Source organism: Takifugu rubripes, chromosome 20, assembly GCF_901000725.2.
Source record: "Takifugu rubripes chromosome 20, fTakRub1.2, whole genome shotgun sequence".
NCBI classification, from domain to species: Eukaryota; Metazoa; Chordata; class Actinopteri; order Tetraodontiformes; family Tetraodontidae; genus Takifugu; species Takifugu rubripes.
The window spans coordinates 5,350,146-5,372,694 of NC_042304.1; the positions used below are offsets into that span (position 1 = coordinate 5,350,146).

General features: G+C 48.2%; 3 protein-coding genes and 1 long non-coding RNA gene across 15 annotated transcripts in view; 2 read left to right on the plus strand and 2 right to left on the minus strand.

Annotated features, from left to right (window-relative positions):
* The first annotated feature begins 1,369 nt into the window (after nucleotides 1-1,369).
* prkaa2 (protein kinase, AMP-activated, alpha 2 catalytic subunit) lies at nucleotides 1,370-8,791 on the plus strand. 2 transcript variants are annotated; one of them, XM_029828352.1, is made up of 10 exons: nucleotides 1,370-1,586; nucleotides 2,455-2,596; nucleotides 3,292-3,385; nucleotides 3,754-3,898; nucleotides 4,679-4,766; nucleotides 5,130-5,354; nucleotides 5,439-5,601; nucleotides 5,678-6,016; nucleotides 6,087-6,213; nucleotides 6,422-8,791. In XM_029828352.1, exons 1-10 carry the CDS (start codon nucleotides 1,370-1,372, stop codon nucleotides 6,670-6,672), a joined length of 1,791 nt encoding a protein of 596 aa, XP_029684212.1. In that variant the 3' UTR covers nucleotides 6,673-8,791. The 2 variants fall into 2 exon arrangements, with proteins under 2 accessions (XP_029684212.1, XP_003973909.2); XM_003973860.3 differs by having other exon boundaries at nucleotides 1,452-1,650; nucleotides 6,422-6,672.
* Nucleotides 8,787-17,184, minus strand: LOC105417906 (FYN-binding protein 1). Of its 2 annotated transcripts, none has more exons than XM_029828341.1 (20): nucleotides 16,927-17,184; nucleotides 15,254-16,380; nucleotides 15,010-15,176; nucleotides 14,308-14,502; nucleotides 13,955-14,225; nucleotides 13,749-13,870; nucleotides 13,420-13,448; nucleotides 13,246-13,280; nucleotides 12,993-13,155; nucleotides 12,283-12,442; nucleotides 12,072-12,195; nucleotides 11,954-11,985; nucleotides 11,797-11,881; nucleotides 11,694-11,725; nucleotides 11,156-11,225; nucleotides 10,971-11,042; nucleotides 10,837-10,853; nucleotides 10,645-10,678; nucleotides 9,972-10,088; nucleotides 8,787-9,866 (listed from the first exon to the last, which is right to left on the minus strand). In XM_029828341.1, exons 1-19 carry the CDS (start codon nucleotides 16,933-16,935, stop codon nucleotides 9,986-9,988), a joined length of 2,847 nt encoding a protein of 948 aa, XP_029684201.1. In that variant the 5' UTR covers nucleotides 16,936-17,184; the 3' UTR covers nucleotides 8,787-9,866; nucleotides 9,972-9,985. The 2 variants fall into 2 exon arrangements, with proteins under 2 accessions (XP_029684201.1, XP_011612876.2); XM_011614574.2 differs by having other exon boundaries at nucleotides 11,694-11,728.
* Nucleotides 17,185-17,334: 150 nt separating this feature from the next.
* LOC115247233 (uncharacterized) lies at nucleotides 17,335-21,733 on the plus strand. The gene is made up of 2 exons (XR_003886294.1): nucleotides 17,335-17,452; nucleotides 21,231-21,733. It is a non-coding gene; the product is annotated as an uncharacterized lncRNA (long non-coding RNA).
* Nucleotides 18,646-22,549, minus strand: part of dab1a (DAB adaptor protein 1a) — a 132,043-nt gene continuing 128,139 nt past the window's right edge. For all 10 annotated transcript variants that reach the window (XM_029828344.1, XM_029828343.1, XM_029828347.1 and 7 more), the window contains one exon: nucleotides 18,646-20,590. Coding sequence is in view for 1 of the 10 variants with exons in the window: in XM_029828346.1 (XP_029684206.1) it covers nucleotides 20,543-20,590 (48 nt within the window). In the remaining 9 variants the exon portion in view is untranslated. The remainder of the gene's footprint in view (nucleotides 20,591-22,549) is intronic.

Below are 22,549 nucleotides of genomic sequence, written 5' to 3' on the forward strand. Positions count from 1 at the left end.
TCCCCAGCTCAGCCCTCTTCTCTCTACAGGCGGTGGGTAATCGCTTCCATCGCAGCATGGAAAACTTTCTCAGCCTGGAGGAGCGCTGCCAGAGAGCGCCACAGAGCCACGGCCCCCTACTGGTTACGCACGGTATGACACGCGCGCTGGACCCGCCGTTCCATTTCATTCATAAATCCCGCGTTCACACGCGCAAACAGTTCGTAAGAGCGGAGGGGGTAATCAACTTTTAATCTGGAGGAAATAAGGGCATTGTGTTGGAGTATCTGCATTTTTGCGAAATAATCTTAAAGTAAAAAAAACAAAAACAAGAAACAACCCTTTAAACACTACTGGGGATTAAAACGTACTGACGTAGCCAAGGTTTACGATCTGCCAGAATAAAGCTGCATTCGATTCCCTCCTCTTTTTCTAACATGTGGCGACCGCATTAAAACCATTTGCTGTTTCCACAGATGAATAAAGAAGTTGCAACAAAGGCATCGGTCTATTGATCTTATGCTGCCGCCACGTGGACAAATGGAAGAAGCTCACTTCACCTGACATCTTTCATGCCTGGTACGTTAAATGAACTCTGAAATGAACTCAGAAAACAACAAAGCGGAGCTGATTATTACAAACCAACCATGGCAGCAACTGTGAATTATCGTCCGACTTCAATCAAAGACATTATAAATATCTTTAGATGTGACACGATGAACATATGACAGTTACAGCATTGATTGCACTCAATGTTGGGTTTTCATGTGTCCCTCAGCTGCATGCACGACGTGTTTGGAGTTTTCAAACATGATTATAAGCCAAGAAATCGCGAGCAGAAAAACACAAAAGTGCCTCTGTAACCCGTTGTGCTCCATCTATCACAGATCAAGGACATGCAAACATTATAGAAGTTGCTCACGAAATGCCACCATTGATAATTCTTTATGGGACTAAAAACCCAGTCGGGGACCCTGAGAGTGCACAGGCTCCCTTTCTGCAGAAGCATACCATGTTTTCCCGGTCTTGTCATAACACACATCTCTGTGTTTATAATTCCACTGTACTTTCACAGTGTTGGGGGAAACAGTTGTGAAGCAACATAGACTCTATGTATACGTGTGTGTGTGTGTGTGTGTGTGTGATCTGAATTATGACAGCATAAGGTGATTGTGGGAGACCTTACCTTTATGTTCAGATTGCAAACAGTAAAATGTTAACACAGCCCTTAAACTCTGCACATATAGTCCCATATTTAATCAAATCGAGATGTGTTTAATTAGATCTTTGCTGAGCTGTAATGCTCAACGAATTGGGTAAATGCGGGACAATCAGAAGGCTCATCATCTATTTTAACTTTATTTTTCCGTGTATGTTTACTGCACACCAGATGGATAATCCGTTCAGCCTGTCATTTCGCTGCGTCGTGCCTTCCTGGACTCGCTCGGCCACCGTACTTGTGATCCATTTGGCCTTTCATGCCTGGAATCCCACATGCAAGAGGCGAACGGGCGGGCGGGCAGGCAACACACCCACCTCACCGAACCATCCCAGCCGTCGGTGGAGAGAAGATGGCAGAGCGGCAACAACAGAAGCACGAAGGCAGGGTAAAGATCGGCCATTACATCCTCGGAGACACGCTCGGAGTGGGGACATTCGGGAAAGTGAAGAGTTAAGTCACGCTTTTTGTGTCGCACCGACTTTGCTGTGCACATTTACCCTCCCCAGCTGGGGAGAAATAAAGTGTCTGCTCTCCGGCTGAACTTGCCGGTGGGCTGTAGGAAAGTGACGCAGCAGCGCGCCGTAACTGTGGCCGCAGGATGGTTTTAAGGCGTAAACGCGTTCTGAGAATTAGCTTGGCTCAAAGTCAAATTCCTTCTGCTGCTTGTCATGACTGTTACGGAGCATGCAGGTGTGATAGCACCTTTCATGGGTGGTCACCTTTAAGCGTCAGTGTTGTGAACATTTAAATAGTGTAAAATGACGTTTTGGCAGCTTTGGGGACCATAAAGGACACCTGAGACGAGGGCGGCTCTTCAAGCCCCCGCGTTGAGCTCCGTGTTGACGGGATGCCTGTCACACACACCGTGTTGTCAAACAGTGGTGTCACGATAAGATCTGCCCTCCTGAATAGGCCCAAGGTGGGATATTTACATTTGTCTGCTCTTCCCTCTCGCTCTGTGACCTTGTGCGCCTGTGTGCGCGCACACGGACGGCCGTGCGGGTAAACCCACCTGAAGAGCTCCTTTCACAGTCCCTGTGGTCATCACGCAAGCTGCAGCACACAAACTGAACATTAACAGAGATTTTCCTGATGATATCCGTGACTATTAACGTGTTGATAAAGAATGCAACATGTTATATATGTTTTATATATATGTATATATGTATTATAGCCTGTTTCTGCCTCCAGACGGGTTATTTTATGCCTGTTTTGCCGCCTCTGCCTTACATCTGTGCTTTCTCTGCATGCAGTCGGCGAGCATCAGCTGACAGGCCATAAAGTGGCTGTAAAGATCCTAAACAGGCAGAAGATCCGCAGCCTCGATGTCGTGGGGAAGATCAAACGGGAGATCCAGAACCTTAAACTGTTCCGACACCCACACATCATCAAGCTGTGAGTGGAACAGCACAGGCGTGCGTCACGCGGGTCTCAAGCTGACCTGGAACCCTCCTCTCCCTTCTGTCGTGTTAGCATGACCAAAAGAATGTATTTTTCAGATTTGCGATCCTTTCCGTACGCCACCGTTTGTTTCCTCATGTCAGTCCATGTGCGTGTCTGCGTCCTTCCTCAGCGTGGTATTTTTAGGCCCGGGTTAGGGTTCGTCCGATATGGCAGATATATGAGCTCTCCCTTCACGAGCACTCTTTTACACAGATATACTTTCCTTTCTGTGGTTTGTTGTCGCCGCCTCAGACAGGGAACCGCTTGTAAAACCACTGTAACGGCGTAAATAATTAGCTTGCGTCTTATTGTTGAATTCCTCTTGAACCCAGATTATAACCGCAGTATGTATTTCATTTTGAAAATCCGCAGTAAATCCTTACATTCCTGCCGTTTATTGTATGATAAAAGAATGTCGAAGGAGAGGAACACTCCTTGGGATTTGGGTTGTGTGTATTTCTGTTGCGTTCAGTCAAACCTGGTGTGGCAGGAAGGAATCTGTCAGAACTTGCATGGAAATAATAATAAGAATTTTAACGTTCAGAGGCGTAGCGCACCTCTCTGTTACTATAGGTCCACTTTGGGGAGCAACGGATTCCTATTTTACAGGTCAGCTGATTGTAAACACTCACACGTGTGCCTGACAGGTACCAGGTGATAAGCACCCCCACGGACTTCTTCATGGTTATGGAGTACGTGTCTGGAGGAGAGCTGTTTGACTACATCTGCAAACACGGCCGGGTGAGACACATCTAACGTATCTGCTTTTGTTAGCATTTATTTGATGTGTCTGTCTGGTCTTCTCCTCTTCCTTTGCCGTCAGCAGGGGGTCCCGTTACATGAGCCTGTGAACGTCAGGTTGTATTTAGAAGGAACCTAATGAGCGGCTCAACGTGGAAGGACAGTGATGGTGTTGTGACGCAGTAACTGCTGTGATGTTCTCGCCTTTTAATTCAAAATGAAATCATTCAATTGTGACTAACTGGCAGCTGCAGATGCTCCCTCACACACACACACGCACACACACACTGACACCCAACCAAACATCCCCCAGCCTTCACACCTCCCTGTGTACGCCAGTGAAGTCCTGCTCCTGTTGTGTCTTTCAGGTGGAGGACACGGAAGCTCGCCGTCTTTTCCAGCAGATTATCTCGGCTGTGGACTACTGCCACAGACACATGGTGGTCCACAGAGACCTGAAGCCCGAGAACGTCCTTCTGGACGCCAACAAGAATGCCAAGATAGCCGACTTTGGTAAGATTCAGTGAAAAAGGTTCTAAAGAGCGATGATATTGGTTCCAGCTCCAAGAGGGCCAAAGATAAACGATGAGCTTTTTAGGTTAATGAATCATATATATTTGTGAGTAATTATTTTGTTTGTATACGTGCAAATGGAAATAAATAATGATGATGGTGATGCCACTTGTTGGTGGAACAGCGTGACACCTGCAGAGAGAGAACAGACCGACCCGGCAGATCAACAAGGCCTGTGGCAAAGAAACGGAGCATCTTGTTGTCAAAAGAACCTCATTAATGAGGACTCTAATTTGTAATTTACGAGGCACCGCGACCGTGAAGGAGAGACGCTCTGGCCGAGGCGCTGTCGGAGCAGCAGGGAGCTGTGGGCACGGCAGATGTCCCCATAGCAACGGCCAGGTCTCGTATCACGTCTGGCAGGAGGCCCGGAGGCCCTCTGTCACTTGATAGGGGAGGAATCGTTGGGGTGCGGCATGGGCGCACAGCAGAATTGTTTTGGCTGGACCAGAAGAGAAGGTCAGCCCGTCAGAGAGTGTTCAGCGTTTGGCTGAAGGTTCAGAAAAGGTTCACAATCCAATTAGATAAGCTTCCTGTTGCGAGCTTTGAGTTGTGGAGGGTTAAAAGAAGATAAATATATCCCCAGTGACCAGCGTTTAACCCCCTCTCCTCCCTCCCTGCCCGTGTTTAACAAAGGATCAATGATGGTGACAGTGGGGCGGGGTCTTCCATAACTCTGTTAGACTGCAGGTGATGACATTTGTTGCGTTTGGCCTACAGGTCTGTCAAACATGATGTCAGACGGGGAGTTCTTACGCACGAGCTGCGGCTCGCCCAACTACGCCGCTCCTGAGGTCATCTCGGGAAGGTGAGCGTGTTCAAGAGGTAGCACTCAGTTCTCTTACGCCTGTATCGAGCCTTCACTGCAGAACCGGGCCCGGGACCTGGTGTGTTCACCTGTTGATAACGCCGTCAGGGTTTTCGCTAACATTGTGTTTGCATATCCAGAAATTAGCATTAGCAACTTCCCGGCTGACCTCACATAGTTGTGCTCTCTGTCAAAACAAACACAGAGCTGCAGATTGTTGACTCCAACGGTGCTAATCTGCTGTCTGGCAGCTACAGCGAGCACAGAACGGCCTTTAAGCAGCATCCAGCCCTGCATTATTGCACCAAACCATGTTTCATGAATAGGATGAATATTCCGATTAATAAAGGATTTCCCTGTCAGGCTGTATGCCGGTCCAGAGGTGGACATCTGGAGCTGCGGGGTGATCCTGTATGCCCTGCTGTGCGGTACTCTGCCCTTCGACGACGAGCACGTGCCCACGCTCTTTAAAAAGATCCGCGGGGGCGTCTTCTACATCCCCGAGTACCTGACGCGTTCTGTGGCGTCGCTGCTCATGTTCATGCTGCAGGTGGACCCGCTGAAGAGAGCCACCATCAAAGAGATCAGGTGATCACCTCGGCCGCCTAGACACCAGACAGACAGGAAGAGGATTTCGTCGGTTTAGTTAATCCGCTGTCTCACGTCGCTCAGGGAGCACGAGTGGTTTAAAGTGGACCTTCCAGGCTACCTGTTCCCAGAGGACCCTTCGTACGATGCCACAGTGGTGGACGAGGAGGCCGTCAGGGAGGTGTGTGACAAGTTCGAATGTATGGAATCTGAGGTGGTGTCCAGCCTCTACAGCGGGGATCCTCAGGTACGCCACACACGTTCCCCCCCGTGGATGATTGTTTGTCCTCGAGACCTTATTCTCCGTCCTTCTGTCCACCCAGGATCAGCTCGCTGTTGCCTACCACCTTATACTGGACAACCGGCGCATCATGACCCAGGCCAGCGAGTTCTACTTGGCTTCTAGTCCTCCTCAGGGCTCCTTCATAGAGGAAGGCATGCTGCTTCCCCCGGGGGTCAAACCCCACCCGGAGAGAATGCCCCCCCTCCTGGCCGACAGCCCTAAGGCCCGCTGTCCTCTCGACGCTCTCAACACCACTCGGCCCAAACCCCTGACCGTGAAGAAGGCCAAGTGGCACCTGGGGATCAGGAGCCAGAGCAGACCCTACGACATCATGGCGGAGGTGTACAGAGCCATGAGGCAGCTCAACTTCGACTGGAAGGTAGCAGGATGTGGTTCGAACATAGTAGACGAATAAACACACACAGACACACACTGTCTGTTTGTTGTAGGTGGTGAACCCGTACCACCTGCGAGTGCGTAAGAAGAACCCCGTGACAGGAAACCTGGTGAAAATGAGCCTGCAGCTGTACCAGGTGGACAGCAGGTCCTACCTCCTGGACTTCAAGAGCATCGACGGTCAGTGGCGCGACACACATTCTATAGATTCAGATCGTCGGTGCAAAGTAGATTCAAATGACCCAGCCTCCGCTGAAAGCACCGCGTCAGTGAGAAATAAAGCTGAGCTGTTTTCTGACAAACAAATGGCGGCAGGTCAAAGGTTAAGCAGGCTGTTTTGTCTCCTCATCATTTCGTTATATCGACTGCTGATCCTCCGCCCGTGCAGATGACATCATTGAGGCGGTGGGATTCAAATCGGGCTCCTCCACCCCTCAGAGGTCAGGGTCCACCGCCGGCCTCTACAGACCCAGACTGAGCATCGACTCGGCCAGCCCGGCCATCGATCAGCCCCAGCTCAGCTCCTCTCTCCCGGGGTCTCTGTCCGGAAGCTCCCCTCTGCTCACCCCCCGTCAGGGATCACACACCATGGATTTCTTTGAGATGTGCGCCAGTCTGATCACCACGCTGGCACGCTGAGACCTGCTGTAATCCCACCGTAGCCTCGACAGTCGGTCGGGCCGGGCATCGATCCGCGGGTGAAAGAGTCGGTGTGCGGAGCCTCTTCCTCTGTCTGTCTCCTCTTTATCTCTGCTGCACTGAATGGAAGAATGGGATGTGATGTCAGTGGCCTCAGATTAAGGGGACACGCAGAGGAAGCCCCTTCTACCCCCCCAGAAAGGCCGATTAAAAGCTTCTTTTCTTTTATTACCACACAGTGATGGGGAAAACCGAGTCAGCTTTCTGTCAGCGACACATGACCTTGAAAGGTCACGCTAGCCGTCACGCCTCCCGATATTAGCTTCAGTGTATCCTCTGGTGCGGCAGCGCTGATGGTGGCCCCCTGCTGAGTGTTCTCAGACACTGCTGGTGTCTGTTGGATTGGTGGCACATGTACAATTTGATTTGAGGTTTTTATATGATTTTTAAACTTTTGTTATTCAAGTATATTATATTTATATTCCAATCATACTGTGTAGTTGAGACAGTAGACTGAAGTATACCAAATAACTTTATGCACACTAAAGATTTATTATTTAGGTATCAGATCCATATTTATTTTTGTGGGATTTTTAGTCAGTGAAGATTTATTGTTTTATCAACATAGAGTTTTATCCTGATTTTTGAAAAGATTGTAGAACATTAGTGACTGCAGGGAGCAGGTTGGTGGCACTGTATGATTGCATTTAGTCCCGGAGCACACGAACGCACCATCTTACATCTGTCATATAAAGATGCAGCATGTCCCCACTTTTGTCACATTTTACTGAATGACCTCTAAATTCCTCGGGGTCTCCTTCAGAACGGGGTTATGAGTGAATGTAGTGACGGTGCAGCAGATTAGAGGCGGATATCAGATTGATGTGAGATGGTGTGTTTCAGCGTCAGGACAGTTTAAACCACAGAAACCTTCTGCCAGCTGCCTTAAAGTGTGACACGCAGTAACTGTGTGTATATACTCATCCAGTGTGTGTGTGTGTGTGTGTGTGTTGATGGAGATCAGAAGGGCAATGCGTGTCACATGACTTCTAGGGTCGGGAGATGTGGGGGGTGGATGGACAGGTTGCATCACAGCCTGTTTGTTGGTACACTCTGCACTTTAAATATGTCACAAACACTTGTTGTCGTACAGGTTGCACCATTTTCCGGCGCGTGAGGCTGCACCCCCCTCTCTGCACTTTTCTCCATGTAATACTATGCGCTCTCCAAACTGGTGTCACATACGTGCCAGAATGAACAGATTTCACTTCCGCTCTCTTCAAGATTTTTTTAACAGGTTTGAGTAGCAAGACAATTGGAGGTTTGGGTAGAAAATAGAAAAAACATCACCGCGATAACATCCATTTTTACACCGCATAGGTTGGACCTGCCATAAATTAGACTGAAATGCACCTTCTTTGTTCTGCTGAATCCCTTTATTCTATCATGAAAATGCCTGAATAGAGCCTGCGCATGGGGAGAAACTCTGCCCCCTGCTGTCACTCAAACGCAACTGCACAGAGCTGTGCAGACAGGCACTCCTTGGTGTCACAGTTGTGCGTTCTCTCATGACTTCTGTACTATAGTGAAGCACGTTGGTCTCTCCTGCTGAGTTATGCAGCGATCCTGTCGCTCGTTACAACAATGCAAAATCACTGATCAGTAAAGTTCACTGCCTTCAAGAGGTCAAGGGTCATATCTCGAAATCCCTGAGGTCACAGCAAAGTATTTACTGTCAGATGTAGTACTGTACCTTTAAAACTGTATCCAATGACCAGTGGCATGTTCGTCATGTAAACCCATTTGTGTTCTGAGCCGCGAAACACACGCACGTTGGAGGGCCCAAATACTTTCTGTGTTGTACCAAAGTATTTTCAGCGTCAAACCTTTGCTCCATCTGTGCTGGGGGGTCCTGTGATTACTGTAATATGGTCCGTGTCGTGCGTGATGTGGGTGTGCACTACACATGGTGGAAGAATGTGTGTGACGGTGTGTGTGAAGCCGTCAGTCTGATGAAGGTATAGATTTTGTTGATTATGCACTGCATGATACTGCTGTTATTCTTGGCACTTTAATGAGTATATATTGAAAAAAATAAATAAACAAACATATAAACTTTTCCAACTATTTGGGGTTTATTCTTCATGCATGTAAATATGCCCATGATGACATGAATACACCGATGAATCACGTCATCTCCCTCTTTAACACCAACATTACAGTGTTTCCATGGTAACGTCCCCTTTCACAGTTACCAGGATTAAACTGGAGTTTTGTGTTCGTTGTAAGTGTCCAATATTAAATTATTAAACTTTTATATTACCTAAGCTTTTAAATACTATCACACGTCGCTGCTGACGTAACAATTAACAAAACAATCAAGTTGAATAAAGATTAAAAAACGAAAGCTACCATTTACAAAAGAATAATAATAATGTAAAGTTTTGGTGGAGTCTACATTAATCTAGAGGCACATGAACAACAGGACAGCATGAAAAAAATCCAAATGACAGCACACAGCTGGCTGCACAGAGGAAGGTTTAACTGGTGCCCATTACCAAAACAAAGCCTGACGGGTCAGTTCGCCTAAAATGGGACAGCTGATCCATCTGCCCATCATCAGCCAAAGGGCAACATGAAGGGGAAGAGATGTTGATGTTGCCCAAGATCTTCTGATTGGCCCCTCGGGATCTCCAGAGCTGAACTGCAGACATCTTCAGGGACGACGCTGACTGCTTGTTTCCTTAGTAAAGTGTCGCAGTACGTCTCAAATTATCGCGGTGGTTAACGTCATTTTCATCTGAGGGCGTCTGAAGTTTCAGCTAAACTTTCATTTACTCCTTAGCAACCAACACTGGCAACTGGCAACAGCGAATACGTTTCCCTCGTCTGAACTAGAAAAAAACTGTACAAGATAAACAGGTGACTTGTTGAGCTCTAAAGTGGGTCCTGAGAAGGCCCAACCTCCATTCTGTGTATTTCCATTCCTGTCCCACACTGGTCCCACACGTGCTGGACTTCTAAACAGATTCTGTTGTTCACCTGGTGCGTCTGTAACAGGTTTTTAAGGATTTCCTGGGATCAGCAGTTCAAATGATCCAAGTTTTAAAGTCAGTAAAAGCCGGCAGACCAGCTAATCCATGCTGACAAAAGGTGCACGAAGAGTTCTGCTACAGTAATCCTCTCGCCCATGTCTGCAGAGAGGAAAACAGGTCAGGTCAAGGTCAGGTGACCCCCCCCCGTGGGTCACGTCTGGAGAACCATCCCGCTGATCAGAGCAGAGTGTGTTTCTCCCTCACCTGCTTTGATGAAATTACTCTTCAGTCAGATCAGCGTAGAGCTCAGGAGGAGGCAGGAGGATCATGTCCGACTCAGACTCATTCAGGCCCTTCTCCTCTGAGGAGCTCACTCCAGGCCTGAGGAGAAACACAGGCGGGAAATAACTCGGCTGCTTCTGCTGCCGCCATTATCGCCTCCTGAACTAGCGCAGACCACAAAGGGTGACCTAATTTCACCCCCCAACATCAGACCAATGAGCCCATTACAGGTAATCAAGAGCCCATTCAGCCACAGGACGCGCAGAACGGTCTCATCCTGCACACACAGTGAGCGGAGGCTTTGTTTCTCCCCCGAAAAGAATAAATCACACCTTTTGTGCTCGGCTACCCGGCAAACATGTCTGTCTGAAGGTAGGACAACATGCTCAGTTCATTGTGTGTGTGTTCTTGTAGTTGCTACATACTGAGTACCAAACTACTTATTCTACTAACAAAGTGGGGACATACTGGCTGGGGCATTTAATGTCAAAGGACTGTAAGAGGGTTCAGACTTGGTTTTAAGGTTGAGGTTAGAATTGGGTTTAGTTTAAGTGGAGGGTCAGGGATAGTGGGTTCATTGGGCTGGGGAATGCATTATATCAGTAAAAGTCCTCACAAAGATAGGAGTACATGGATTTGTGTGTGTTTTACTTACAGGCCAACAGCTTCCTCCATCACAAGAACAGGACCTGGAATGGGAACAAAATCATCCATCAAACCCATCAAATGTGTTAAACAAAAAGCAGACGAGAACTCTTCTAGTGTTTAACACATTAATGATTTCTTTTGGTCTTTATTAAAGACAAACATAATCACAAATAAGACGACATCATTTTTGATCACTTACTCGTCTTTGATTCAGTGCTGCAGAGAGAAAAAGAAAAAAATATTAAAGCTCCCTGTCGCACTCTTTTTTCTGTGTGTGTGCATGTGTGTGTGTGTGTGTGCGTGTGCATGTGTGTGTGTGTGTGTTATTTGTACCTGGCAGCTGGCTCCACAGGTTTTGTTGGATAGAAAAATGTGGCCAACTTCTGAAGTGCCTCCTGTCTTGCTCTGATAAAACATCACATAAACAAAGGTTTTGTGTGTGTGCGTGTACGTGTGTGTGCGCACCATTCTGCATGTGAATTAAAGTGCGATAAAAATAAATAGGAAAAACATCTCACTGGACGTTGGAGTTATCAGCGCCCATGTCACTGTGACTGTGCTGGTGATTTATGCTGAGGTCTTTGTTTCCTGCGATAAACAAATGGGACACATTTTCATTAGGGACAGACTCCGGCTCGCCAGGCAACAACCGCCTGAGTGTCTTCATGTGTGTTACAACCATCCGGAGCGTCTCAGAATGTTCAAGAAAGTAGAAGAGGGAGAAGCAGAAAACACAACGCAAGTGTGTCGTCGTGTGACACTCATGTGCTTGTCAAAGAAAGGAAACAAATCTCAAAACATCCCTGATCATTATCCCTGCTGCTGGACCAGATCCTCCATCTCAGCTCATGAACTGGATTCTTTAAATGTAAAGAAAGCTTGTAATCTTGTACAGATGAGTATCTTTGGGATACGTGTAGTATCTGTAGATTTCATTAGCGATATACCTCTGACAAGTGTTTTCATGATCTAACTGATTAGTGCAGAATAAACAAGTGTATGTGTGTGTGTGTGTGTGTGTGTGTGTGTGTGTGTGTGTGTGTGTGTGTTTCTTACCCATATCTGGCATGGACAGCGTCCTGGTGTGGCTGCTAATGATAAGATGTGGGTGTTTAGAGAGAGCACAACGATCAGAAGGAAGTTGAATTCTTGAACCTACATTGATGTCAGATGGTCTTCGCTCTGAGGATGAGGAGAGTGAAGCTCCTCTTCATCGCCCGTCCACTCCTCGCTGTCATCTGTGACTGAACATCGACATCGAGCTGCTGCAGGATGAGTCGCACACGCACTGTGACAGGCAACATGAAGGTACTTACAGCTGTCTGACAGGGGGACGTGATTGGACATCCTGAAATGGAAAAAAAATAAACGAGACGAGGAGAGATGAGTTTTAAATAAACAGGACTGGGTGGGACGCTTCATTCCTGCACACACCTTTTTCCAGCGTTGTCCATCTCTGTGGTGCTGCTGGCGCTCTTCTGCCTTTTGGCCACCTTCTTTCCCAGCTCCAACATCTCCTTGATGTCCAGCTCCACGTACTCGACCGAAACATATCCGTCTGGGAGGGAAACGGAGTCGGCGTCACGTACAGCAACAGCACAACGTTGAAATCCCACCGGTCGCGTCCTGGTGGACATGAACTCACAGTTGTTGCCGCTGTCCCTGGACAGCCACTTCCCTTTGGGACAGTTGGTGGTTCGGATGATGCTGATGTGGTCGCCCTTTTTGACAGGTAGATCGTGTTTACGGCCCTTTGCTGTTACCAAAGCTGTCGCTTGGTAGAGAGTCTCCTCCTGTCCTGTGATCTGACAGACACAGCGAGAGGTTAAAACACACACACACACACACACACACACTCACACACTCACACACACACACAACTCTATATCACTTTAATGTAAAGGTTTTAGGCACAGAGTCAGGCTAAAAGTCAAAGGTGGCATCATGTTTTTCCCATAATGACTCAGTAATTTGCTAAATTTTGATGCTTTGCAAGCATCATTCTTTATAGCAATGGCCCATTGTTAAAGTAAATGATCATGGTTGTTATTGAAATGACAATACTGAGTTAATCACTTTCCTATCCCATCATTGTAACTCCAGCATGTATATACTGTTCTCATAATTAATCATTAATTCATTGTTGTTTGTGTGTGTGTGTGTGTGTGTGTGTGTGTGTGTGTGTGTGTGTGTGTGTGCGTCTGTGTTTATACAGATTCCTGAACATGAGCCTCCACACAGCTCTTCTGCAGTGAGGAATGAATCCAGACTGGTTTGTACACCAGGACATGCACCGTACCCTCCCCCCAGCTCACCTTTTGTCCCTCCCTGCCCTGCCAGCCCAACGCCACTCACTTTGAACGTCTTCTTCATCTCATTCTCCCTCTTCTCCCTCTCCTTCTGCTCCTTCCTCTCCCTCTCCTGCTTCTCCTTCAGTTCCTTCTTCTCCTTTTCCAGCCGCTGCTTCTCCTTCTTCTTCAGCTCCTTCTCATCCGGACCCTCAGCCTTCTTGTCGTTCCTGCGGGAGAGCGAACAGTGACCTGAGGTTTAGATGGGGAAGTGAATCCCCCCACATCAGCACGAAGAAGTCAAAAACACAAGGCCTTACTTGCCGAACCTGCCCGTCTTGCTCTTCTCTTCATTCTGGAAATACCAACATAGATACGGCCTGATTAGTTTACCACTAAATCTGGAGATCCTCTGAGAGTCGAGCAGCAGGACTTCCTCTGTCGCCACTGTGCTCTGCATTTTAGCGCACGTCAGTCCTGGCACAGATACTTACACTCTCCAGGGGCGTCTCTACGTATGGATCTGAGGCACAGAGAATGTCTGTTAAATGGTGTCGGCTCAGAGATCAAAACATGCTTACAGGAGGATACAATCACATAAGATAAGGCTGTTTATCTACACCGCTCAGAGTAAACCATGTCAATCATTACAGTAACACACCATAACTGAGGGTGACTTTTTTTTTTTTTTTGCTGTCATTTTGGTTTGAATCAGCTGTAATTGTAACATTAAATGTAAAATGTAACTTCTGGCTACACCTGCAGTGAAAGCTCCATGCTGCCCACTGATAGACGAAATAACGCGGTCTAAAATAGTCCCTACTCTTTGGCGGGCCTTTGCGCTTCTTGCCACCGTCGGTCTTCCCTTTCTTTTTGAACTTGGAGACTTCTTCAGAGACGGTGTCTGTGCTCTCAGAGATGCCGTTATAGTCCTGATCCTGGAGTCTGGAGGAGTCAGAGAAGAGAACTCAATCACATCCAGGTCTGCTTCTGCCGAGATGACGGACAAATCAGATAGTGGTGTCTCACCCTGGCTGTGGAGAAGATGCCTGAGAGGTGGAGAAGGAGGACTCTGGCAATGGAGCATGTTGGTTTGGAACTTCAGCTGCCAGAGTAAATAATCCATTACTAAAATGGTCTGGTGTGTTCTGGCCATCCGGAGTGTCCAGGTGGGTGCAGTCCCCGCTGCCCCAGTCTGACCCGGGCAGCTCTGGAGTCTGAGCCTCTGAACCCAGGTAGTCAAACACTGGGATGTCTGCGCTGCTGGTCTCTGAGAATTGTGGAGGAGGAGGAGGGATGTCTGCAGGTGAGAAGAGGGAATGTGAAAGCCATAACAGAGGAATCTTTTTATTTGCTGCCGTGTAGTTCAGGAGCAATCGTACCGTTGTCGTCTGGCTGAGGAGGCAGGATGTGCCTCAGGTCGTGAGAAGGAGGCTGCGCTGGTTTTTCCGGAGCAGCACTAACTGAGTCAGGGTCTGTGAGGAACTTCATGGGTGGAGGAGGGGGGACCACAAACATCTCTGGGATGGCGTACGTACCCCCTTCAGTGATATCATTCAATGCCGGGAAGGATTGTCCTGGGAGGAATTACGACAGAAATTAGGGACAAAATGGTGACAAGACGTTTAATATGACAGACTTTTGAAAACCCAGCAGCCAAAGGATGCTTCCACTCGCAGACAGCTGGAGGAGACGAGAGCACAGCCAGCAGAGGCTCGATGTTATGATCAAGGGCAATCGAGCCGACTTTGAATAAACGGGACAAAAGATCCGGAGCGATCAAAAGCTGTGCTATTTAACCATGCAGAAGGGACAGCAGCAGACTTTGTCTCACCTCAGAGGTCTCTGGGACAAGAGGAAAGACAGAACTGTTCTTGGCGCGTGTCTCTAAAGTCGTTCCCCCCAGGGCAACAGTGAAACCCAGTTATTCAGCGGAACTCTGAGAAGAACTCCTCAGATGTGCCGTAACGTTCCTGATGGTCTGACGGTAAAGTATGAAGCAAGGTTGTTCCGAAAAGTAAAGGAAGTCCAGAAGGAAGCAGAGAGAGGGGCGAAGGTCAGAGCGGGGATTAGAGTGGACTTACCATGTTCTGAGCCGTTCATCTCTGCCGGTATTGGCGAGGTGTTCCTCATCCGATTCTCATAATCAATGGGTGGGAGCTCTGGGACAGAGCTGGTGGGGCTCTGGTTCAGAGGGCTGAGGTCTCCTGAAGGTAGGGTGGAGTAAGAAGTGGAGGGGGTGTTTTGCTGGCTGAAAGTGAGTGAAAATAAGGGGGCGTTAACAAAGGAACAAAATGGCCACAGAGACGTTCTCCCACCGCTGTTTACCTGGTGGTCTTCCTGCGTGCCTTCTCCAGAGCAGTGACGATCCTCAGGTCGCATGGCGGGGTCCTTTTGCCCGGGCTCATGTCCTCCGCCCTCTCCAGAGCCGAGAGAGCAGAAATTGGACGTGCAGCTTTGGGAGATGACTGAATGGAGGGAGGGTCCAGCACAGGAGGGGGCACCTCTACCCCATCTATGGAGACAGCTTCAGCAGCAGGCTCAGGAGGCGCTGGAGACGAGGTGAAACCCACTGTGGGAGGACTAGAGACGTTCGGACTGGGAGGAGGCGTGGAAAGGGTGCTGGGTGGGCTGGGCGGGGTTTCACTTTGCAAGGGTGGAATGAAAACTGGCAGGGAGGGAGTTTCTTCTGGGAGAGTGGTTTCACTCACTGGTGTTGGGGCTACAGGAGTGGGGTTGTCAGGAATAAATGCTGGGGGAGGGGTGAAAGCTGGAGAGTCAGGGATTGAGGAGGGTGGGGCAATCTCCACCGGCAATGCAGCATCAGGTATGGTGGGCATGATGGGAAGGAGAGCTCTTGAGGGGGAGGTTTCTTGCTCTGGTTTTGTGTCGCCACTGTCAGGAGGTACTGGGATAAGTGGAGCTTGTCCAGGGTCACCTGAGGTGGGGGCGTCCAGGATGGAATCGGCCTGGATCAACGCCGAATCCCTTTTTGCTTTCCTGAAACCCAGAAAACCCTTTTTTCCTGTCGTTGCTTTGGGGGGAGGTGTAGCTGCTACCAGCTCTGCAGTGCTCCCCTTCTTGTCTTTGTCGTTCTTCTGCTTGGGCTCCTCGTCCAGCTTCTCCTTGCTTCCTTTGGTCAGTTTGTCTTTGCCTTTCTTCAGCTTCCCTTCACTCTTGTCTTTTTTAGTCGGCAGGAGAGGCTTCTTGCTCTCCTCCTTCTCTTTGAAAACCACTCTTGGGGCGGCTACCGTCTTGCTCTCCAGGGTCTGGTTGATGGAGGTGAGCAGGGAGGGACGTGCTCCTGCAGGGAGATAGTGAGTGGGGCTCTGAGGGGGAGGAGGAGGAGGAACCTTTGGTTTCTCTGGGAGAGTAGGTTTGATCCGGGGCTGCTTCAGGAGCACATCCTTATCCTGAAACCTGGCCCTAAGGGCCTTAAAGTCCATTTTCTCTTCCTGGTAAAAAGAAGAAGTGAAAAAAAAAATTGCACCTTGAACAACAAAGAATGCGATTGTACAATCACTGAAAGGCATCGCCTTCCACAACCCCACAGGATCCCTTTGTATTTGCATTTTTATGGTCTTTCTGCACCTTCGAACACAAAAAACAGGCAGATGTGGTTTGTAACTAAGTGCCATCAAGGTGGGAAAGCCTAGTCACACAGGTTCACATCTTCAGATGAGAGTCTGGATTCAATCCCAGCTCATTAGCATGGATCTTTCTGGGTGGAACACTGAAAACCCTGAGTTTAGGCATTAGTTAGACACATCACAGGCTGATATATGGGATCTGATTTGACTCAGATGACCTAACTGACTGAGGCTCGTGGAGGTGCTGGCGTTAATATAAGTTTCCTCTCCTTAAACTCTTTGTGGCAATCTGGAAGAAGATTTTCAGGCACTATTGCCACAGAGCGTGTCGGATAAATACCTCAAATTACTTAATAGTGCCCTAATAAAGGTCACCAGACGCGTTGTGTAAGAATCTGACGGTTGACATACCTGATCCATTGGGTTCGGTTCTTAAAAGCTCCTTCTCAGTCGGCCGACCAACTTCAGCTCTTCATCCTGAATCCGGTTCAGGAATAAAAAACGCCACCGATGAAAATAATCCCAACACTTTTGTCGACCTGTTCCTGAATCAGTGACTTTCTCATGCGCTCAGCAGCCAAGGAATGAGGCTGCGTAGGAGCTCACAGTCATCTCAAAAACAGTCGGGCTCGTCGGACGAGTCTGTCTCCGGTTGAGCATTAACGTACTGACTCTCAACACCTCATGCCTTCCTTTTTTTTATTCTTCAGGAATGTGGCCCGGCTGGCACATGTGAGTCACTGCCATGACACCAGGACCACGTTGGTAAATGAAAAAACCACCTTACATTGTGTGTATTTCCCACACAGATCTCCAGAAGCTGGTTTAAACAGCATGGGGTCATGCACAGAGTGGGTGACACTTCTATCAGTCCAGGGCTTCAGCTGACCCTTGAAGACAACACAAAGGAGACTGAAGAAGTCCGTCAACATTCCAGGTCTGTAACAGCACAATACCCAAGTATTTGAGCAGGCATTTCTAATATGACATATACACCCCAGAGGACAGGCTCATAAATTAACTTTCAAACACTCTCAGTTATTGCCAACTCTCACTTCTGCCATGTGGGTGTTCCTGTACATGCTGGAGAGGACAATACCGATTTCACTAGTGCAGCGAGGACATTGTTAGGCAGAAGGGACATTTTCTGCTTCAAAGGTTCGAAGGTTGAGACTTGGGTTTAAGGTAAGTTAGAAATGGGTTAGGGTTATTGGGATGCATTATGTCTGTAAAAGTCCTCACAAAGACTGCTCACACATGCATGTGTGTGTGTGAGAGAGAGAGAGAGGAGTTCATCAATACATCTGACATGATTAGTCCAGACTGACAGTTAATCGACCAATTGAAATCAATCAAAAGCCACTGGATCCGTTTGCTCAGGTAAATAGTGTATGGATCTAAAACTTTAACTACTTTGATTAATGGACTTTATTAATTTGTAATCTACAGTAAAAGATTGAGAATCGTTTTTCAATATAACGGACTAGTGACAGAAAGAATATTATAACCAGCTGAAACCAGTTGAACAATCACCTGGACACGCTGGGCAACATGGAGGCCGTGAGTCTCCTCTGGTCCAACAGACCGACCCCGCTGATCAGCAAAGGTCCGATGCAACTCCGGTAAAAGAGTGTCCTTCCTCCGATCATTGTGATTTTGTTCTTAACAAAGTATAATTTATATGTCAATTTTCCAAGGACAGGGTAGTTTATATAAAATAAAAAACCCACAGGCTGTCAAATTTAATGTTTCAGAGCTGTGAACAACAGGAAGTGCGCTGAACCAAACCATGAGCGCTGGGAGTGCCTCTGGTTCATCTGTGCCCCCCCCCCCCACGTCTGAATCCCAGCAGCATCCGTGGTTCACAGTGATCCACACGTTATGACCCTTCCCCTCCAGCATTTCCCACTGAATTAGAATTTGGAGTTTGGAGGTCGTGCTAATGCTTTGAGCGCTTTATCACCAAGGTGGCAGATTGAATACTGCATCTGTAGCCAATAAAGCTTTGGAGCGGTTTTATTAGCGGCGGCTGAATGTGACAGGCCATTAAAGGCTTTTAAATCGCCAAACGCTGCAGCCCTCACTCAGTGCCAGCTTCCAAAATGAAAACCCCCGACACATGAAGAGACATATCATTTGAGATGTGTTTATTTGTAACAGTAATACATGGTGAAGTACGTAAATCAAGAGAAGAAAAAAATCATCTAAAAATCCACTGTAGAATGTCATATTCATAAAGATAAAAATAATGTGTTGATTTACATTAAGAAACTGTTAGCTGAGGTAAAGTTAAAACGGGTCTAGAAATGTTATGCACTCAAACAGCAACGTGTCCTTGTTATTCTTCGCTCGATGCTTTTAGTCGTCTCATATTTAAGTTTATCCGCATCGTCGTCTGAAAGAGCTCTGGGGTGATTTGGGAAGTCTGGCCATAAAATAGGGAGTTATGAGCGTCATGGTTGATGTAGCCGAGGCTGCTGCAGCCGTGCAGAGAGCTGCGATTTGGCACTGACAAACAGGCGGATGGGCACAGCCTCACTGGATCTGAGGGTTCTGGAGGAGCGGGGCTGAGGTCTGCGGGGGGCTCGTGGTGGCAGACTAACGCTGCAGACTGCAGAAGCTAATGGGAGGTGGCGCCACCTCTATCAGGGGTGAGGTGTGCAGCCGGAGGTTAGAAGGTGAGGCTAGGACGAGACAACAGCCATGCACGAGAGGGGAACATGAGCGTGGAGGGGAGAGGAAAAGAAAAACACATGTTGGTATTGCTTGGATTAACTGAAGCCTTCCTATTTTATGGCACAGAAATCTGGAGGACAAAAAAATGCAAGTTGTCATCATTATTTACAAAATGAGTTTGGCAAACCAACGATCAAATGCCTTAAAGCCATGTTGGCTCTATAACTCCTATAGAGCGGACTCCAGCGGCTTGATTGACTTAGAAAATAAAAATCACATTTTTTTTTTCTTCAATTTGCTCTTGTTTTTCCTCAGTATTGTACAAAAGCTATAGAGAATGAAGAGTTCGGTCGCAGGATCGCCAACACGCTGCGCTCGGGGTCCCTTCGTCTGCACGTCTGCTCCTCTGGCATCAGTCTGTCTGCAGGGAGAGACGTCTGTGTGTGTGCAGGTTGGACAGGCTGAGCGATGGCTGCGCGTGGGTGTGTGTGTGTACGTAGGATGTGTGTGGAGTGTGTGTGTGTGTGTGTGTGTGGTGTGTGAGCAGCTCCCAGACAGTCTGTTTCTGCATAGAAATCCAGCAGACACTCACGAAGAATGGAGAGATAGCGCTCCGAGCAGAGGAACCCAAAAGAAACAGTGATCCCAAGAACTGGTCCTTTATGGGACGATGAGTCTGTCGCCTCCTGTGGGATCTCCTCACCACAACCAGTTACAACCAAAGATGAGCGTTCGAATCCCACTGAGAGCGAGTGTGTTTGCAGGTGTGTGTCGGAGACAGGGAGGCACTGCTTGATTCAGTCCCTCCATGGCAGCAGGCTCTGGGCCCAGACCCAGACCCAAGAGGCAGGGAGAGGCAGGGGACAAGGGAGGAAGGAGGGAAGGAGGGAGCGAGGGGAGGAGCGTGATGTGTCTCTAAGGCTGGGCGTGAAGAGAGGAGGGGAGAGGAGAGGAGAGGACAGCGCAGTGGAGGGAGAACTGCATCCATCTTTGTGATTGATAACCCTGCCCGGGGCGAAGGGCTGTGAGGGATTTCTCACCTCTCAGGAGGAGCGCAGACTGCAGGGAGGAGGAGGAGGTGCACGGGAGGAGCAGGAGGAGGTAAGATGGAGTGTGGAGACTCCAGGTGGGAGGTTGATTGGAGAAGAAAAAGAAATAGTAGCGAAAAAGGGCTTGGCCAGGCAGGGCGATCTCTCTCTCTCTCTTTCACACACACACACACACACACACACACACACACACACACACACACACACACACACACCACACACACACACACACACACACACACACACTGAAGCTTCTCCTTCTTTTCTCTCAGTGCTGGTCAGATGTGTCCTCCCGTGAGTCCTTATTTCTTTCCCTTGTTGATCTGGGCGTAGAGAGGGTCCTTCCCTTTCTGTGGAAGGAAGAGAAGAACAGGAACAGTTTGAACAGGCTCCTCCAATATGACTCTCTGCGTGTTGGGGCTCTTCATCTTTACATCCTTTTACGTGATCCTCATCGTTATGAAGCGTCACATGCACTACCTCGCATGGCCACCAGGTGTCAGTCGACAGCCATCTAACAGTAGACGGTTTCCCTCTCTGGGCCCAGTCTGACCCGTAAGAACCTGTAAGACTCTCACACCACCGAAACCGTTTTTTTTCGTGCGCGTGTCATTATTTCAGTGCGTCACTGTGCACACCCATGCATATTCGCTCACTCTCAGGCTCCCTGCGGGACCAGAAATGAATCAGAGGGATAAACTAGTGTCTTGACAGACCAGTTATGACTCATCATGTCTGTATCTCTCCAACTGAACTGGAGGACGGACAGAGGATGATGGAACACCCTGCAGTCAGAGCTACCACACACTCACTGCTTCCATTATTATTGTACACATAAATACAGGCAGCCATTCAATCTGCAATGCAGTGCCTGTTATGTTCCGTGAGCCCTCTCCCTGGTGCAGGGGTCCAGCAGCAGCTCCCACGCAGGGCTGTGGATGATGTGAGCTGACTGATGGAAACTTGACGGTGTGATTTTCTCTTTCTCAGTGACTCAGTATCGGCGAAACCATCACTTTCTCCTGACAGAACAGCGTTATTGGAGAAACTGAGGTGAAATAATATGTTCATATGCCTCAAATGTGAGTATTTATTCAACGCGGTCACACTTTAGGAGTAAATATATTTCTGTGAACCCTGTATTGAAAAAGAAAGATGAATTAATAGAGTAGCAAATCGACTAATAAATATTATAAAACGAGCTACTGCTATAATTCTGTCAGATACAGGAACTGAAGTAATCAAATTATCTAGTGGTTCCATTCTTGTTCGTCAGTGATTTTAATCACAATAATAGCCACCCCCACACCAGTGCCTCATTTTGCAGCCTCTGCACTCATATACGTTAGCACAAATACACCAAATATTTTACAATATTCATCATTTTCTGCTTTGCTTTTCCGTGCAGACGTTTGTAAGGCCATAAAGCTTCAAGGACACAATCATAAACCATAACTGATCAAGTGGCTTTGACAATAATGAAGAAAGAAATTTAAAAAATTCTGGATGTTTTTTTTTTTAAATCCTTGTTTAAAGTTTTTATATTGGAAATAAAGTCACTTTTGACCGACGTGTCTCCCTCTCTGCTGAGTTTGAGGGATCTGGAAATGGACTGAAACAGATGCTCACGCCCGAACGCACTCCTGGACCGCTGGAGTTCTGGTTCTGGAGGGATGCATTAGTCAGCCGACGCCAGACCGTCAGCAGAAGTAGCTGCCAGCAGCTGGAGGAGGTGACAAAGAGGCTAAAACGAGCAGTGACAGTGAACACACACTGCTCAGCCCTCGAACCAGAGCCTGTCACCCCGCATCATCTAACCAGCTCTGCCAATCTGGGCCGCACCATCCCAGCGCTGAGAGGAGGAAGGGCTGGGAGGGGGCAGGGGTGAGGCAAGCACCATCCTGGAGGTCCAAGTATCTGGCCCGGCTGCTACACATGTGGACGTTTCAGCGTCTGCCCCAGGCAGGGGGGGATGTGAGATCGCTCAATGAACCGTGGAGGCAGGCCATTTTGTGGCCGAGACTCAAGAGCTCCAAATCGACATGATGAGATCAACCAGGAAAAAAAAGCCCTACACCCCCACCGGGCTGAACACATGTCTGTGTGACCCACGCTGGGACAGCAGGGAGCAGGACTGGCAGTTATGGCCTGCAGCAAACACTTTCTCACATATTTTTGGCTGCGATCTGAGCGCAGGTGGCGACAGTATCGATCACAGGTGTGCTTGTCGGGGGAATTAGCGAGTCCCTCGCGCGGGTGTGTGTTTGTGGACGCATCCAAAGTCGATGTGACTGAGTGGGTAAACACCA

Bases quoted from the DNA above. Each gene is read 5' to 3' on its own strand.
- prkaa2 (XM_029828352.1), top strand. From the start codon at position 1,370: ATGGATAATCCGTTCAGCCTGTCATTTCGCTGCGTCGTGCCTTCCTGG. The intron at 1,587-2,454 runs GTAAAGATCGGC...CTCTGCATGCAG, and splicing joins AACAGAAGCACGAAGGCAGG to TCGGCGAGCATCAGCTGACA. The intron at 3,386-3,753 runs GTGAGACACATC...TGTGTCTTTCAG, and splicing joins ACATCTGCAAACACGGCCGG to GTGGAGGACACGGAAGCTCG.
- LOC105417906 (XM_011614574.2), bottom strand. The intron at 15,177-15,253 runs GTAAACAGCGGT...ACTCACTTTCAG, and splicing joins GCACGCAGGAAGACCACCAG to CCAGCAAAACACCCCCTCCA. The intron at 13,156-13,245 runs GTAAGGCCTTGT...GCTCTCCCGCAG, and splicing joins AAGACGGGCAGGTTCGGCAA to GAACGACAAGAAGGCTGAGG.